At 43.0% G+C, this 17,047-nt stretch overlaps 1 protein-coding gene across 1 annotated transcript in view; it reads left to right on the top strand.

The window, feature by feature from the left end:
* The window catches only part of PRDM10 (PR/SET domain 10), a 94,025-nt gene extending 77,941 nt beyond the window's left edge, over positions 1-16,084 (top strand). The window contains exons 16-22 of the mRNA XM_026505397.4: positions 110-310; positions 975-1,118; positions 1,500-1,670; positions 3,119-3,259; positions 5,981-6,152; positions 10,132-10,235; positions 13,119-16,084. Coding sequence (XP_026361182.1) covers positions 110-310; positions 975-1,118; positions 1,500-1,670; positions 3,119-3,259; positions 5,981-6,152; positions 10,132-10,235; positions 13,119-13,319 — 1,134 coding nt within the window. The 3' untranslated portion in view covers positions 13,320-16,084. The remainder of the gene's footprint in view (positions 1-109; positions 311-974; positions 1,119-1,499; positions 1,671-3,118; positions 3,260-5,980; positions 6,153-10,131; positions 10,236-13,118) is intronic.
* Positions 16,085-17,047: the final 963 nt, after the last annotated feature.

The following is a 17,047-nucleotide window of genomic DNA, read 5'->3' as shown; positions in this document are numbered from 1 at the left end:
TACTTTTTCTCATTTCTCACATCTAACAACAGAATTGTTAGAGAGTTTGCTTTAAAGTAAGAAATTGGAATCGCATACTGCTTTCATGACAGTGCTTTTGAATTTGTAGGTTTATAAAAGTGCCAGCAAGCGAAAAGCCCACATTCTGAAGAACCATCCAGGGGCTGAGCTCCCGCCAAGCATTCGCAAACTCCGTCCAGCTGGCCCGGGAGAACCAGACCCCATGCTGAGCACGCACACCCAGCTCACGGGCACCATAGCCACCCCTCCCGTCTGCTGCCCTCACTGCTCCAAACAGTACAGCAGCAAGGTATGGGAAGGGCTTTGACTGCATCCGAATCAGGGTCATTATTTAAGGAATCTCTTGAGAGAACATGGTGATTGGCTTTTTCTGAATTGATGGGGGACTATCGGAGGCATTCTCCAGTTCAGGTGGCTAAGGAGACGCTTCCCGAGAATAGAAATTATAAATCCAGAGTGGGAAGAGACTATGTGGAATTTCCCCAGAGTTAAGTGTGTCGCCTACATCACCTGAGCACCCGATTGGTTTCCTTTGCCCTTGGTCTGCCGAAGGGCTCATATTGGAATATTTTATGCTCGTGCTCTATGAGTTCAGGTTTACAGAAGCACTTCCTAGGAACTTACATGATAGATCTTGAAAAAGGGGTCATTCTTGTTGGGGGGGCGGGAGCTTGTGATTGATTGCTGCAGGTGTTGGGGGGATTAGGGGATACCATGAGTGAGGCGTGCTGACCTTGCCTGACGGTGTGGGGTCACATGGCTGTTCAGTTTCTTCTCAGCCTCTTCCTTTTTCTCTTGCAAACCCTGTGCTGCAGGAGGAGCCGGCACAGAGTCAGGACTACACCTTATTTCTTTCAAGGCAAAACCCAGGAATATTGGCCGGGTTTGTGTTTGAGAAAAATTGCAAATAACTAACTCTAGTGATGAGTCTTGGTTTTGCTATACTTTTCCAGACCAAGATGGTACAGCACATTCGGAAGAAGCATCCAGAGTATGCCCAGCTCCCTAACACCTTACATCCACCACTGACGACAGCTGTGATCAGTGCGACCCCGGCTGTGTTAACCACAGACAGTGCTACCGGGGAGACCGTGGTGGTAAGTGTGTCACTGGTAAGAGCACCTCATCCCCTTCAGTGTCCATCATGGCTTCCAATACCAAAGCCACGTCTATCTTGCTATATAATTGGCTGCAAAGGTAGCCCATTATCCCTCAGTTTTCTACCCAGGGCATTATGCTTATGGTTGGTCTCCTAGCTGATGCTTAATCAAAGCTCTCTATAGAAGGGGCAGCAAGAAATGTTCAGTGGGGCTCCCGTGCTGCAAGATTGTCAGAACCCCTTGGGTAACTCCATCGGGGCTGACACAGACAGGTGTCTTCCAGCATCTTCTCACCTTTGGATTTCTCCTGTCTTACCTCAGGGCTAATTGTACAAGCAGTAGTGTTACCAGCTAATGTGTTTTTTGTGACTTTCCTAGACAACAGACCTCCTAACCCAAGCCATGACAGAACTGTCCCAGACCTTAACAACAGATTACCGAACGTCGCAGGGGGACTACCAGAGAATTCAGTATATTCCTGTGTCACAGTCGACATCCGGTCTTCAGCAGCCTCAGCACATACAGCTTCAAGTGGTGCAAGTGGCTCCGGTACACATGTTTCTCTTTACCTTTGCGGATGCCATGTCGCCACTAGCCAATATGGCGGCAGGGGGGCGGTCAACAAAAGCACCCAGTTCTCAGAGCTAGAGCTGGACCCCACGTCCTGAGCTTCCCATGTAAGGTCCGAGTCTAAAGCTTTTGTAGAACTCCCCTGGCTCTGGACTTAGCAGTGTAAGAGATTTCTCTCAAGAACAGTCTAGGGGTTTCAGGCCGCCATGTATGCTGTCGTCCTGTGCTACTGCGGGACGGGCCTACGTGAACTCTTTCAGAGCCTCTTCTGAATCCTTGAGCACCAAAGTTGAGTAGTTCGTGGGGAACCAGTTTGGTATGTCCCTACTTGGGCATCGAAAGGGAGGTTGTAAAGAATAATTTGAAGTTTTGAGTATCAGTCAGCACGTTATTAGTACAGAGGTATAACTACGTTCCTTCTACCAGATAATTGGTAGCTCATTCTCACTGATTAGGGAGCTAAAAGAAGAAATCCTCCCAGAACTATCGTTTCATTTAATTATGCTGAGGAAGTGTATTCAAGGCACAAGTGATCAAACCTGTTGCTTTGAAATAATTTGGTCTGAAAATTTAGGAAAATAGGAAAATTTAGGACTAATACCAGAGCGGGGAAGTGAGGAGTTGCTACTGTCATTGACTGTTCTTTATCTTGTTTTTCTTATGGGACATTTCTTTTAACTTCAGACTTTAGGGGAACCTATGAATCCCTGAAATTGCCTGTAAAGTGTGATGTGTATGTACATTATTCTGGAAAAAGGGACTAGATTTTCAGAGATGTCTGGGGTACATAAAAAGATTGGGAACCACTCTTCTAGTGGGTCAGTAGCTGAAAGCAAATTCTCTTCTTTGATCTCTTTTAACCTATCAAGGGTAGGGCATTAAATTTAATTGAAACTTAAGGGAAAAGGACTTTGGACTCCTGAGAGTTGCTCATTCAGCTTATTATGAGGAGCTATATTCCCTTTCTGTCCTTCTCTTTCAGAATAAAATAGCACTAGTGGCTTGTGTTTTATAAGCACAACTTTTTTTTTTTTTTAAAGATTATTTATTTATTTATTTATTTGACAGAGATAGAGACAGCCAGCGAGAGAGGGAACACAAGCAGGAGGAGTGGGAGAGGAAGAAGCAGGCTCACAGCAGAGGAGCCCGATGTGGGCCTCGATCCCATAACGCCGGGATCACGCCCTGAGCCGAAGGCAGACGCTTAACCGCTGTGCCACCCAGGCGCCCCTATAAGCACAACTTTTAAAATGATCTTCTTTGCTAATGTTTACCAGCTTGGCTTAGGTGTGGGCTCTCAGGGAGCGAAACCCTGGATGTGGAGTTCCGTCTGCCCTTCTGCTGGGATATTGTTTCAGCTGAACGTTTTCTCTGGTAGGATTTCCCTTCCCTGTAATCAGTATGCGTTTGGTCTTCCTGCCCTTCAGGCCACTTCCCCACACCAGTCTCAGCAGTCCACTGTGGACGTTGGCCAACTCCACGACCCTCAGACCTACACCCAGCATGCCATCCAGGTGCAGCATATCCAAGTGACAGAGCCCACTTCCTCCACCCCCGCATCATCCCAGGTAGGTTCTCCGACTGTTCACCGAGGGCAACGCGGTCTTGGGGACCCTGGCACGTTCGTAAGAGTGAAGAGACGTTATCTTCAGACCTAGGCACCTTGACTATTGAAATGATACCGTTTGTTTTGGGGCCTTCGTTAAGATCCTACCTTTGCCTCCAGGTTCTCTACTGGCGTCACGGACACACTTGTATTAAGTGATGAGCTTCCACTAAGCAAAAGGAGCCCTGCGATCTTATGTCCTAGGGACAACCTTGGCTTTTGCTTCCTATTCTAAATGGCTCTCTGATAGCACGCAGTTGCTAAGTTGTTCCTTGAATTTTGGAGCAGTGACTTCGTGGCGTGTTATTGTGTTTGTATGACAGAGGCTGTTACTGAGACAACATAGCTACATCCATTCAAAAAATACTTATAAAAATCTTACCCTTTGCGTGAAACTTTTCTAGGTCTTGCCCTCAGGGACCTTGGAGTCTAGTAGGGATATAACATGGATATAGGAGTAAACAGGATATGAGGCTAAGGTATCTGAACCAGAAAGGTTACATGTAGGCCCACCTCTGATCTTCACAGGTTCCGGAACAAGAATACAAATGAAAGCCTGCATGCCACGTGCCTAGGTGGTTAAAGGTTTCAAATCAAGCTAACAAACTTAAATAAAATATGTTCTTTGCAATGACATGGATGGAACTAGAGACTATTATGTTAAGTGAAATAAGTCTGTCGGAAAAAGACAGATACCATATGATTTCACTCATATGTGGAATTTAAGAATCAAAACAAATGAGCAAAGGGGACAAAAAAAGAGAGAGGGGCAAACTAAGAAACAGACTCTCTTTTTTTTAAAAAAAGATTTTATTTGAGAGAGAGAGAGCAAGCATGAGCAGGGAGAGGGGCAGAAGGAGAGGAAGAAGCAGACTCCCCCCTGAGCAAGGAGCCTGACAGGGGGCTCGATCTCACCACCCTGAGATCACGACCTGAACCGAAATCAAGAGTCAGACACTTAACTGACTGAGCCACCCAGGCGCCCCAACTAACTGGAATTTAAATAAAAACTTAAAAAATATATATGTTCTATCTTCCTGCTTGACACATACATTTTCATAATAACAAAATTGAAAAATATATGCTAAGTAACAATTGATACTAAATAACATGGATAGTGCCAACTTGAAATCACTTACTTGCCTTCCTGCCAAACACATGGGTGGCACTGGCAGCTGCCAGGCTGGGGCGCGAAGAAGGGAGAGAAAGGATTTCTCCCTCCCTTGCTGGCTCTGTGCCCTCGGGAGTGCTGTGGAAATCCATAGGATAAACATGCACTTCTCTGCCTTCCTGTTTACTGGGGGGCGTTGGGGATGGGAGGCTCTGCTGCTTGCCATCTATGGCCCCTCCCCTCCTTCTAGGGTGAGGTTCAGCGGTTGTGAGGTTTCTCTCACTTCTCCCAGTCCCAGGCACTCACCTCTGTCCACAAGGGGCCCATCTTTCCCACCCCCATGGGCATCACACTTCTAAGTTTCTCAAAGGACCTCTAGGCTGGAGGAACTTCTTCTCAGGAGGTGGGGGCACAGCGACAGCCTGCCCCAAGACTGATCCCTATTTCTTCTCACCCAGCCTCCATCCTGCACCTCACAGGGCCTTCTGTACCCACATGGACACCCGCCCCATGTATCTCAGCTCCCTCCACATCCCTGCAAAGGTGATCCCACGGCCACCCCCTTGGTCCCATGTGCCCAAATGCCATTAGAGGAGCCCACATCCAAAAGATAGGACCCCTGCAAGATGACAGACCCAGGGAAGAGACTTGTGCAGGCCCTGGAAGTGCGTGCGGGGCTGTTTCCACAGGGAATGGGGGACTCCAGTTCCCAAGTGTTGCCTAGAAGGGGACCCATATTCCAGGGCCGTGGTCTGAGGATGGGTCTTGCCCGGGTCTAAGGATGATGTGGCAATACAGATAAGTTACGGGCTTTCAGAAGAGGTAAAGATTGTGTTTGGCAGGGAATTAAGGATATTTCTGTGGAAGTGGTTTCTGAATTAGGTCTTGAAGGAGGGGTATGATTTTGACGTGGAAGTTGGGGGAGGCATTATGAACTGAATATGCTCGCATTGTGCGTAAAGGTGCAGAGGTGGGAAACTGGTATGTTTATGGAGAACCGTTTAGGTTACTAACAGGAAATGATGTTTGGGAGAAAAGTTGGGAAGGTAGTTTGGAGCTGGAGTGTGGAGGGCTTGAATGGCCAACTGTGGAGCTTGGGCTCTATGCTGTGGACAGGAGTAAGGCTCTCGGTGGATGTCTGCCTGTCCACCTGTGTTTATGTCCACTAACTGGGTGGGATTTCCCAGTGGACTCAATGGAAATTATGATTTCTGGGTTCTACTTCGATTTGTGTTACAGACTCGCTCTGTGACATAGGCAAGTTCTTTAGCTTCTCAATTTTTAAAATCTTATGTAATGAAGATAATTAGACTTTCATTTATCTTTCTAATGAGCTTAGTGAAATTAATTTTTTGGATATTCTTGTAGACAATCCTTTGAAAATGAATTAGGATTTGATAGTTATGATTCCTTTTCATTAATCCTGTTCTTATTTAAAATAGTATTATTTTAGCAGCAATACTTTCAGTGTCATAATTCACGTCAGCCAGATTTACTTTCTTCAGTTATTTGTGAGTCTTAACTATATTGGAAGTGATCGGTTTTCTACTCCCGCCTTGTCTTTCTCTCCAGGTAGCTGGGCAGCCCTTGAGCCCTGCCTCCCAGCAGTCCCAGCAAGGGCTCAGCCCCTCCCATATTCAGGGCGGAGCCTCCACGCCAGGCCAGGCTCTCCAGCAGCAGCAGCAGGGTTCCTCTGTACAGCACACCTACCTACCCAATGCTTGGAATTCCTTCCGTGGCTACTGTAAGTCGGAAACGGGGGTGGTGCTCTAGCTCATGACTGGGGAATCTACACTCGTGGGCCCTAACTTTGTCAGCTTTAGAATAAATTTTCTGGATTAAAGTATCATTGGCCATTTTCTACACTCTGTAGTGCGCATCCTTGAATGAGTTTCATGACCAAATGCAGGCCAGCGTTCTGATCTCAGAGAGCCACCCATTTCAGAGACATCAGGAATACTGCCAGAGAAGTGTAGGCAGATGGACTAAATAGCAGAATAGAAGGATCTAGAGTATGTCGATGGTGGTGATTCATCTCTTCCACCAACATTTATTGAATAGTCTTTGTATCAGAGGATGTGCTAGACCCGGGATATACGAAAAACTAACATTGACATTCATATCAGTAACTCCACACTGTCATAATGTTAGCCAGCTTTCATTAAGCTCTCACTAGGTGCCAGGAATGATTCTAAACCACATATATACTACACGCAGTAGTCACAACAACATACGAGTACAACTGTTATTTGCACTTTACGGATAGGTTTACTCAGACACAGAGGAACTTGCCCAAGGAACACAGCTAGTAACTAGAGGGTTGAAACTCAGGCAGTCTGGCTTCAGCGTTTACACTCCAAAGCACCCCACAGTGTGGCTCTCCTTATAAGATAAGAGATCATTATCAGGTAGAGAGAGATATATGAGTAGTTGGCTTTCAAAACCCTGAGATTGGTGCTGCAGGAGCAGTGAAAGGCTGGCTGCCGAAGGTCCTAATGGTTAACAGTTTGGGTGGGGATGGCAGCCTTGGATATGAGCTGGAAAGCATGAGATTTTTATGGCGTGAGATCTGGAATGGAGGAATAGCTAGACCTCAGTAGTAGCAACTAGGAGCGGCAGGGGCTGAGAAGTTAAGAAGGCCAGTGTTGGTCTTCCTTCTGTTGATTTCTTTCTTTGAGTTTGTCTCCCTTGTCCTTGATCTTTGGCCATGTTATGTGGATTCGGTATAGAATCAGGCTCAAACTCTACCTCCTTGCTATTTTTACAATATATTCTCTTAAGTATTGGTGGTCTCAATGAGGGCCAAGTCTTGTTTCTAGTCGGGGAAAGACTCCTACTCATTGTAAATACCAGGAGAACCCTGGTAAGTAGACATTAATAGTAAGTTTAATTCCTGTGGAAGAAATGTGGGATGATGCAGATCGCCATGGTAATAATAGAAAACCTGAAGAAAAGAGTCTGGAATTGAAGTTATTAGGGAAAACATTTAAAATACACAAAAATAGAACAGTATAATGAATGCTTTTGTACCGATTATCCAACTTCAGTTTTCAACTCAGGGCCAGTCTTGTCTCATCTGTACTCCCGTCATTCTCTTCCAATCCCCAACTGTACAATAATCCATATTATTTCTCCATAAATATTTTTTAAAAGATTTTATTTATTTATTTATCTATCTGTTTATTTAGAGCACCGGTGGGGCCGGGGAGGGGGGAGAGGGGCAGAGAGAGACTCTCAAGCAGATTCCTCACTGAGCGTGGAGCCCGATGCAAGGCTTGATCACATGACCCCGAGATCATGACCTGAGCCAAAACCAAAAGTCCCACATTCAACTGAATGAGCCACCTAGGTGCCCACATAAATATTTTTTAAAACACAACTCCAGAGGCACCTGGTGGCTCAGTCGTTAAGCATCTGCCTTTGGCTCAGGACATGATCCCAGCGTTCTGGGATCGAGCCCCACATCAGGCTCCTCCGCTGGGAGCCTGCTTCCTCCTCCCCCACTCCCCCTGCTTGTGTTCCCTCTCTCGCTGGCTGTCTCTCTCTGTGAAATAAATAAATAAAATCTTAAAAATAAAAAAAAATAAATAAAACACAACTCCAGTACTGTTAATCAAACCTAAAAATAAATGACAGTAATTCTTTAATCAACTATCCACTGTTCGTATTTCTGTGATTGTCTCATAATTTTTTTAAAAAGATTTTATTTATTTATTTGACAGAGAGAGCACAAGTAGGGGAGGGACAGAGGGAGAGGGAGAAGCAGACTCCCCGCTGAGCAGGGAGCCAAGTGCAGGGCTCGATCCCGGGACTTAGGATCATGACCTGAGCTGAAGGTGGTCACTTAGCTGATTGAGCCACCCAGGCGCCCCTCATAAATTTTTTTTTTAATGGTTGGTTTGTTCAAATTGAGTTCCAAATTAAGGCTCATGCATTGCAATTGGTTATGTATTTTGAGGGTTTTTTTAAAGATTCTATTTTTTTAAGTAATCTCTACACCCAGTGTGGGGCTCAAACCCATGACCCCAAGATCAAGATTCACATGCTCCACCAACTAGGTCGCCTTTGAGGGTGGTGTTTTTTGTTGTTTTTTCTAACATATTTATTCTCTCTCTTTTAAATTGCAATTTATGTGTTGAGGAAACTGGGGCATTTGTTCTGTAGAATTTCTCACGTTTTGAATTTTGCTGTTACCATTCCTGTATTATCATTTAGGATGCTTTCTTCCGTCCCTTTTATTTCCTGTAGACTGGAGGCTTGATCAAATTCGGGTTCAGTTTTTTCCCCCAAGACACCTCTGGCTGGTGGTGTGTACTTCCATCAGGACGCACACAATGTTCGGTTGTCTGTCTTCTCCCTCTGCTCCACTGTTTCATTAGCGACTGCAACGTTGTCATATTCTGATTCCATCATCCTTTACTTACTTATCAGCTAGAAAACGTCTTTTTTTTTTTTTTTTTAAGATTTTATTTTTAAGTGATCTCTACACCCAACGTGGGGCTCAAACTCAAAACCCCAAGATCAAGAGTCATGCACTCCACCGACTGGGCCAGCCAGGCGCCCCTAGAAAACTTCTGTAAAGAAAACGTTTTTGCCTTAACTAACCAGTTACTCTGAGGCGCAGTTTGCACAGAAAGGCAGGATAAAGGCTATAAATACCCAGTTCATCTCTTTTATTTACGTTTTCAAAATAATGAGTTCTTTCCTAGTATTATCCAAGGTGACCAATGAGGGGTATGTGTGTGTGTCTTACTGTTGTTGTATTCTCATGAATTTCAACACAGTAAATACATTTCAAACCATTGCAGTTGTTACCCTTATTGATGCTCAGATTATCCCATCATTGGCCAATGGGAGCATCTTCAAATTGGCCCCTGTGTCTTTTCTACATGACCCCGTAGTCTCTTATAGTATCTTGCGTGCTGGTATGATCCCAGCTTCTCTTATGATCTAGGTTCATCTTATAACATTTCCTATATCAGCTCTGGAATCAGGCAGAAGCCTCAAGCACTGGCTCCTTTTAGAAGAAAATATTATATAAAGACTATGAACTGGATGCTAGGATGAACTTTGTTTTTAATTTGCTTTAATAACACTGGTGGTAAAATAAAATTCAAGTTAGATTGTGTTGTGATTAGTAGGCACTAGTGGGTGCATTTGTCAGTGATTCAAATCGGAATATAAAAGGTAAAAATATTGAGCTAATAGGTAAAACTTTGTAACGTTTCAAGGTTTTAAAAAATTATTGAGTATTTGTCTTATGGATATTCAGAAGCCACAGTTGGGGGAGATGCATTGATTCTTTCTTTTTTTTTTTTTTTAAGATTTTATTTATTTATTCGACAGAGATAGAGACAGCCAGCGAGAGAGGGAACACAAGCAGGGGGAGTGGGAGAGGAAGAAGCAGGATCCTAGCGGAGGAGCCTGATGTGGGGCTCGATCCCAGAACGCCGGGATCACGCCCTGAGCTGAAGGCAGACGCTTAACCGCTGTGCCACCCAGGCGCCCTGCATTGATTATTTCTGATATTTGATAATTCTATGCTAACTTCCTATGATCATTTTTATCAGAGTATTAAGAAATCATACCATGATAGACTCTTATGGCAAGCAAATCTATGGAAAATGTCTCAGCGAGGAATGTGGCCGCTGGTTAGGTATTTGTTTCTACAACTTGTATTAAAATCTGAGACCACTGAAGTATGGATATTTCCTATTTTTCAGCATCGGAGATTCAAATGATGACACTTCCCCCAGGTCAGTTTGTGATTACAGACAGTGGTGTGGCCACTCCTGTCACCACTGGCCAAGTAAAGGCGGTTACGCCGGTAAGTGACCTGCCCGGGAGGGCTTCCCCTCCATCCTACTGCACCACTCTCCCCTCCCTCTGTTTCCTACTGCTCAGCTTTCCTTATCTGAGTTAGAAGTACCTCTTCTGTTCTCCTGTAACTCCTTGTGGAGCTATATTATAACCCTATAGTTTTATTTTCTTTCTTTCTTTCTTTCTTTCTTTCTTTCTTTCTTTCTTTCTTTCTTTCTTTCTTTCTTTCTTTCAAAAGATTTTATTTTATTTATTTGTCAGAGAGAGAAAGCATGAGTGGGGGGGGCAGAGGGGCAGAGGGAGAAACAGACTCCCTGCTGAGCAGGGAGCCTGATGCAGGACTCGATCCTGGAACCCTGGGATCATGACCTGAGCCAAAGGCAGATGCTTATCCAGCTGAGCCACCCAGACGCCCCTATAAGTTTCTTTTAACTACTGGTTTACTGTCTATCTTTTCCCAGCAGACAATGAATTCCTTGAAAGCTGGGTCTTGGTCTTTATCTCTTTATTCTCATATCTTTTATATCTCTCCTTATACAGGAGGCTAGGCTATAGCAAATGGTCAATAAATATCTACGCAGTTAAGAACTATAATGAACCTCCTAGATCCATATATGTACAGATTCGTAATCGATCACCTTTCTACGTGCTTTGTGGAAAATATTCGTGACTATTTGTCCTCAACTGGGTTGGGAGAGGTTAATAGAATGAATCGGTTATGGAGCTCTTTTTTTTTTTTTTTTAAGATTTTATTTATTTATTTGACAGAGAGAGAGACAGCCAGTGAGAGAGGGAACACAGGCAGGGGGAGTGGGAGAGGAAGAAGCAGGCTCCCAGCGGAGCAGGAGCCCGATGTGGGGCTCGATCCCAGGACTCTGGGATCACGCCCTGAGCCAAAGGCAGATGCTTAACTAACGGAGGACTGAGCCACCCAGGCGCCCCTGTTATGGAGCTCTTTTAAGTTATTTTAAACATTCAACATACCCCCCTCCCCCTGGAGGGGGGGACATTGTCATGAATTATCTTGTTATATTTAGATTTGGCAGGTCATTGTTGATTGTATCTGCTCCTCTGTTTTTATCTTCACTGGTTTGTTCTGGCCTGACTCTAAGTAATTAGAAAACAGTATGTAAATTTAAATTAAGACTCATAAGTGGCAGGGATATTGGGATTTCCCAGGGGAAGACTCTTTCCCAGGAGGTCTCAAAGAGTAGCAGGGTAGTCTGGTGGCCTCAAAACCTGATTTTTACCCGCTCAAAGCATACTGAGAGCTTACCCATTTCTTAGCACACAAACTCACATTAACTAGACTTAGGAGAGATGTGTAAATCCAGAGTAACACTATTGTCAGTGAAGACAATAACTGATGTAAAACAGAATAGTCTCGTTAACATAATCAATGAAATTTTTACTCCCTGTGGGACCCATTGACTCTTTACCTTTTTTTGGCCAGGAACTCATTTGAGAACTTGATTATAGCCAAGGATATTCCCCTCCTCCTGCCATAACACACACACACACACAAATTTAATGTACATTTTCCGGGGTTCATAGAATCTCTAAAGCCTACCTGTGGACCACCTAGTAGACCATGGACCCTAGGTTGAGAACGAGCCTCCTCCTGCTAGAGAAAGACCCACATGGGAAACCAAATCCTAACCAGAGATTGATGAGTGTGGACTCTGAGCACATGGCCCTAGGGAAATCAAATGGGTATTTGCCTATGGCTTTTTTTCTGGACAGTGCTTGGAAAGGCCACTGTCTGGGTTTTCTTCTGTGACTTCTTTTTTTCTTAGCCTATCTAGCAGATCGATTACCCTGCCAAGGGACATATTCTTTCTTTAAAAACATTAACTTAAGGAGATAGCTAGCTCCAGGTCTGTGAAGTTTTCATGATCAGAGGAAAAATAATGACAATGCCTGTTTTCATAAAGCTAAATGGATTCAATGCGAGGGACTTTATTCTAAGGTTGTATTCTTCTTATACTTTTGAGTCTTAAAATTTCTCTCATTTGACAGTAGCATCTTAAAAATAACGTTACTTGGCAAAATAAAATTTGGCAATACTTATTATTACTTTAATTTGCTGGTCTATGAAATTCTGAAGTCTAGGAACCACTGATCTTGACTCCCTGTCTTGGGAGCCATTCTGTCTCTTTAAGGAAACTTTATCTCTTCTGTGATCTAGTTTGTATTACTCTTTTTTTTTTTTAAAGATTTTATTTATTTATTTATTTATTTATTTATTTATTTATTTGACAGAGATAGAGACAGCCAGCGAGAGAGGGAACACAAGCAGGGGGAGTGGGAGAGAAAGAAGCAGGCTCATAGCGGAGGAGCCTGATGTGGGGCTCGATCCCATAACGCCGGGATCACGCCCTGAGCTGAAGGCAGACGCTTAACCGCTGTGCCACCCAGGCGCCCCAAGTTTGTATTACTCTTAAATATTAATTGACAGCAATCTTATTTTATGACTATCTAAATTCTTTTTTTTTTTTTTAATGATTTTTTATTATATTATGTTAGTCACCATACAGTACATCCCCGGTTTCCGATGTAAGGCTCGATGATTCATTAGTTGTGTATGACTATCTAAATTCTTAGGAGCGGTACAATAGCCCACATTTCTTTTGCCACAGAGGTCACTATTGTCATGCAAATTTCTGTATCTGAAGCGCTTGACTAGATCCTTTGGTAGAACACCTGATGCGGTCCCTTAAATTACCTTTGTAGTCTCTTGCTCTGATCCATCCCCTCGAAGGTACTCACATCGTTGCCTATTTTGGTGTCACCTTGTAATGTTTCCTTTCATATTCCTTCTTTCTCTCTCCACCAAGAACCTCCCCCACTCCTTTAGACTTCAGATTTCTAAGATCTTTTTTTATTCTAGGGTCATTATGTGTTATCAGAAAGTCAACCAGAATTGGAAGAAAAGCAAGGTTCCGCTCTCTCCGCGGGAGTCCAGGTTCAGCCAGCTACACACAGTGACTTGGACCCCCAGACCACCAGCCAACAGCAGCCCACACAGTACATCATCACGACCACCACCAACGGGAATGGGAGCAGCGAAGTGCATATCACCAAACCTTAACTTCTACCCTTGAGCTTGAATCCAGCAGTCACATCATGTCTTTTCTCATCCATAAGTCTGAAAGCTTCCAACACTTGGAACTCCTTTTTTAAGATTTATCATTCACTCAAGAATTTGGAAACCACCGTTTTGACACTCTACGCACACTGGGGCTCCTTTTATCAAGGTCATCTTTACCAAATTGACTCTTCAAACCCTAGGAGCTCCTGCCATGGAATGGAGATCTTTCAGGGGAAAGTGGATTTCAAGGTGGAGAAACTTCGCCTTACTCTTGAGTTGGTTTTTTAACACATTGCTAGGCCTTACTTTTCCTTTGTGGAAATACTAAGTGGTGTATCACGTTTGTACCAAAGGTGGAGAAAGGATGTGCCAAGTCCATGGCCACTGGACTTCTTCATTCCAAGCCACGGTACCGGAGGAGAGGGGCATTTTATTCGGTCAGAACTGCTTCATCTTCTGATTTTGCATTTTCAGTAATTTAACAAGGGGAGCCTATTGAATACGAAAATAAAGATGATGAAACAGAGGTTTGACAGTGATGTTCTGAAGGAAAAACCATCGTCTAGATTTTTCTTATTGCTGATTTAAAACAACCACAACAACAACTTGCCTCTTTGGGAAAACTGTTGTCGGGCTACTATTGGTAGTACTTTGCACAGATGCTGGCCTTCAGCCACTGAGGCCAAAACCTCCTGTTCTGATTAATCTTACTTTATTACCCCACAACGGTAGACTCCCTGTAAGAGAAAAGGTTTGTTGGATGTCAGCAGAATTTAAACTCCTACATTAAAGCTTTGCCTCCCATTCTCTGGTTGTGGTGTATTAAGAAGGTGGTGTTTGAGGTCTTGGTACCCAGAAAAATTACTAAGATAATTACATAGTGATAAAGTGAAAAGCACTGAAACCTTGTCCTGCCTTGCAGGACCCATCTACCATTCATTGGTACAGGATAAATTCCTTGTTCTTATCAGGTGTACATTTGACTCTCACATCATTCAGTGTATTTTAGTACTTCTCATGCTGTCTTAAAATGAACATTCTTTCAAGTTGGATGGAAAGTTGGCCCTCCTTATTTTTTTTAACACTTTTAACTTATACATATTGTAACTCACCTGGACCTTTTGGAAAGATGACCAACTTAGAATAAGAATGTGGGGACCATTTATATGTCAAGGTAATTATAAGGGATGTGGAAGAAATCCAGTCTTTATGCATCTTATACTGTCATTTGGGAGGAAAAAAAATCTGCCTCAGCGATAGTTTTTCTTAAATGTGTTCCTGTTTGCTGTCTTCTTGGCTATGAATTCAATGGGGAAAAAATATTTCCCTCCTTTTTACTGTGCATTCCAATTGTATACATAAAACACTGCAGAAATCAGTTTGTATTTTAACAACTTTTTGTGACATTACTAACACATTTTTAGAGTAATTATCGTGTGATGGAACTTATTACTCCCAAACAGAAAGACCTAAGTTCAATTTCAAATGAAGTTAACTGATCTATTTTATTTACGTATCTGGGTAAAAACTGGTTCTATAAACTAAAAAAGTATAGTAGCTTCTTTATGGTAAAGACACCTTTTTGAAAAAGAAATGATTCTGTTGAAATAACTTTACTAATATGTACATTTTGCACTTTATTTTTGAGACCTCATTTATTTAGTTATCCCTGAAAATCTGGGCACTAAGAGAACTTGAGAAAATTACTTGATAAATGTGTAGAGACTAGGGACGGACTCTATCTTTGGTAACAAAGAAATAATGGTGATGTTTTCAATAGAAAATATTGACCCTGAGTCACAAAACAGAGACTCTGGGTTCCAAAGTCCCACAATGTAATGATTGTAAATATCCCAGTGTCCAGTCTAGAAAGACTTGCTAGGTGAAGAATATTAGACTTTGCTAAAGGTCCAGTTTAATTTTTACACCTTAAATTTGTCCCTATTGGGTCCTTTTAAATTTGAACCAGAAAGGTACCTCCCCTTCCTTCAGGAATAACTTCTTGATTAAAAGAGAAAACTATCACTGAATGGAATGTTCATTTTATGCCGGTTATTTCAAGTTGTTAAAATACACAGAAGAAAATAGTTTGGAAGGACTCTATTTCTTTCTCAGCCAAGTTTTTTTCTTTTTCTCTTTTTGTACTTATATGTGGAATAAGCAAAGGATCTAAAACTAAGTTGTGTATTATCAACCAGAGATGCAGGTGGCAGTCAAGCCAAACAACACTTCTTTAAGATCAGGTATTCTGCATGTCCGTTCCAAGTTAACAGATTTTCAAAAGGACTTGGATTTGAAGAGATGGTGGCTTATAAGCCATCTGAAGACCAATATGGAAAAAAAAAGTATGTAGCCAATGTTTGTATTGTGGCCTCTCTTAGGACATATTGGCACTCTAGACTTCAATCAGTGCGGTGTGGAGATTTTGGAGTAGGTTACATACAGATTTTACATTTTTATTGTTTGATTTGTGCCCGCATAAATAGACATTTCATCATGTAAAATTCCTACTCTGGAAAAACCTATTGTTTTGATCTTCTTGAATTGTTTTTTGATTTGGAGTTATCCTTTCAAAAAAAAAACTCAAGATATCTAGGGCTAAAAAGCACTTCATGAGATGCTAAAGCTGACCCACAGGTTGAAACTATTGACCCTATCCTGTTATTTAAATGTGAACATTTATTGTACATTCAGTGAGTTATAGTGTTAATAGTCTTGTGCTACTCAGCAGGTGTAAAAATTAATAAATATTTTTTTTTAATAAACATCTTCCTTGTTTGTATGTGTGAAGCTACAAGAACTACTGAGATTGTTAATTTTTTTTTAAAAAAGATATTTATTTATTTTAGAACGTGGGTGCATGAGCTGGGAGGGGGGAGGGGCACAGGGAAAGAATCTCAAGCTGACTCCTCCCTGAACGGCGGGCCCTGGTGGGGCTCTATCTCACAACCCTGAAATCTGACCTGAGCTGAAATCAAGAGTAATCGCTTAACCGAATGAGCCACCCAGGCACCCCAATTTTTTTTGACTCTGGTTCACGCTGGCCTCGTCAGAGACACAATGTAAGGGAACTCAGGATTGACAACTGTGGAATGGTGGTCCCCTGCCCTTTTATTATTATTTATTTTTTTAAAGATTTTATTTATTTATTTGACAGAGAGAAACAGCCAGCGAGAGAGGGAACACAAGCAGGGGGAATGGGAGAGGAAGAAGCAGGCTTTCGAGCAGGGAGCCCGATGCGGGGGCTCCATGCGGGGCTCCATGCGGGGATCGCTCCCAGGACCCTGGGATCACGCTCTGAGCCGAAGGCAGAAGCTTAACGACTGAGCCACCCAGGCACCCCAACCCGTCCTTTTAGTTGGTGGTTTCTAATTCAAGAGCCTCCCCATGGTCTAACAGGCAAGAACTAAGGGCAGGTGGGCAGCCAGCAGGAGAGCAAAGATGGGCTTTCTTTAGAAACCATTTTCCAACAAGGGAGGAGCATTAGCTTGGCCTGCCAGCTTCCCAGATGTACTTCCATCCGTCCAGACCTGATGATGAGACGTCTCTGCACGACTGGTGGGAGAAGCTGTGTACTAAGTAGTCTGAAGCTTTTCCAAATAAGACCCACTGAATAAGAAAGGGACCTAGATTCTTAACAAGAGGAACGTTATCGAGTTTGATTTTAACTGTATTTCTTCGATGTGTGTGTACTTTCTTTCCGAACGTCAGGGGCCCAGGGACAGGAG

This window comes from Ursus arctos, unplaced genomic scaffold (assembly GCF_023065955.2).
Source record: "Ursus arctos isolate Adak ecotype North America unplaced genomic scaffold, UrsArc2.0 scaffold_22, whole genome shotgun sequence".
NCBI lineage: Eukaryota > Metazoa > Chordata > Mammalia > Carnivora > Ursidae > Ursus > Ursus arctos.
Note: the sequence above shows the minus strand (reverse complement) of the source record. Positions and strands in the feature narration are given on the sequence as shown.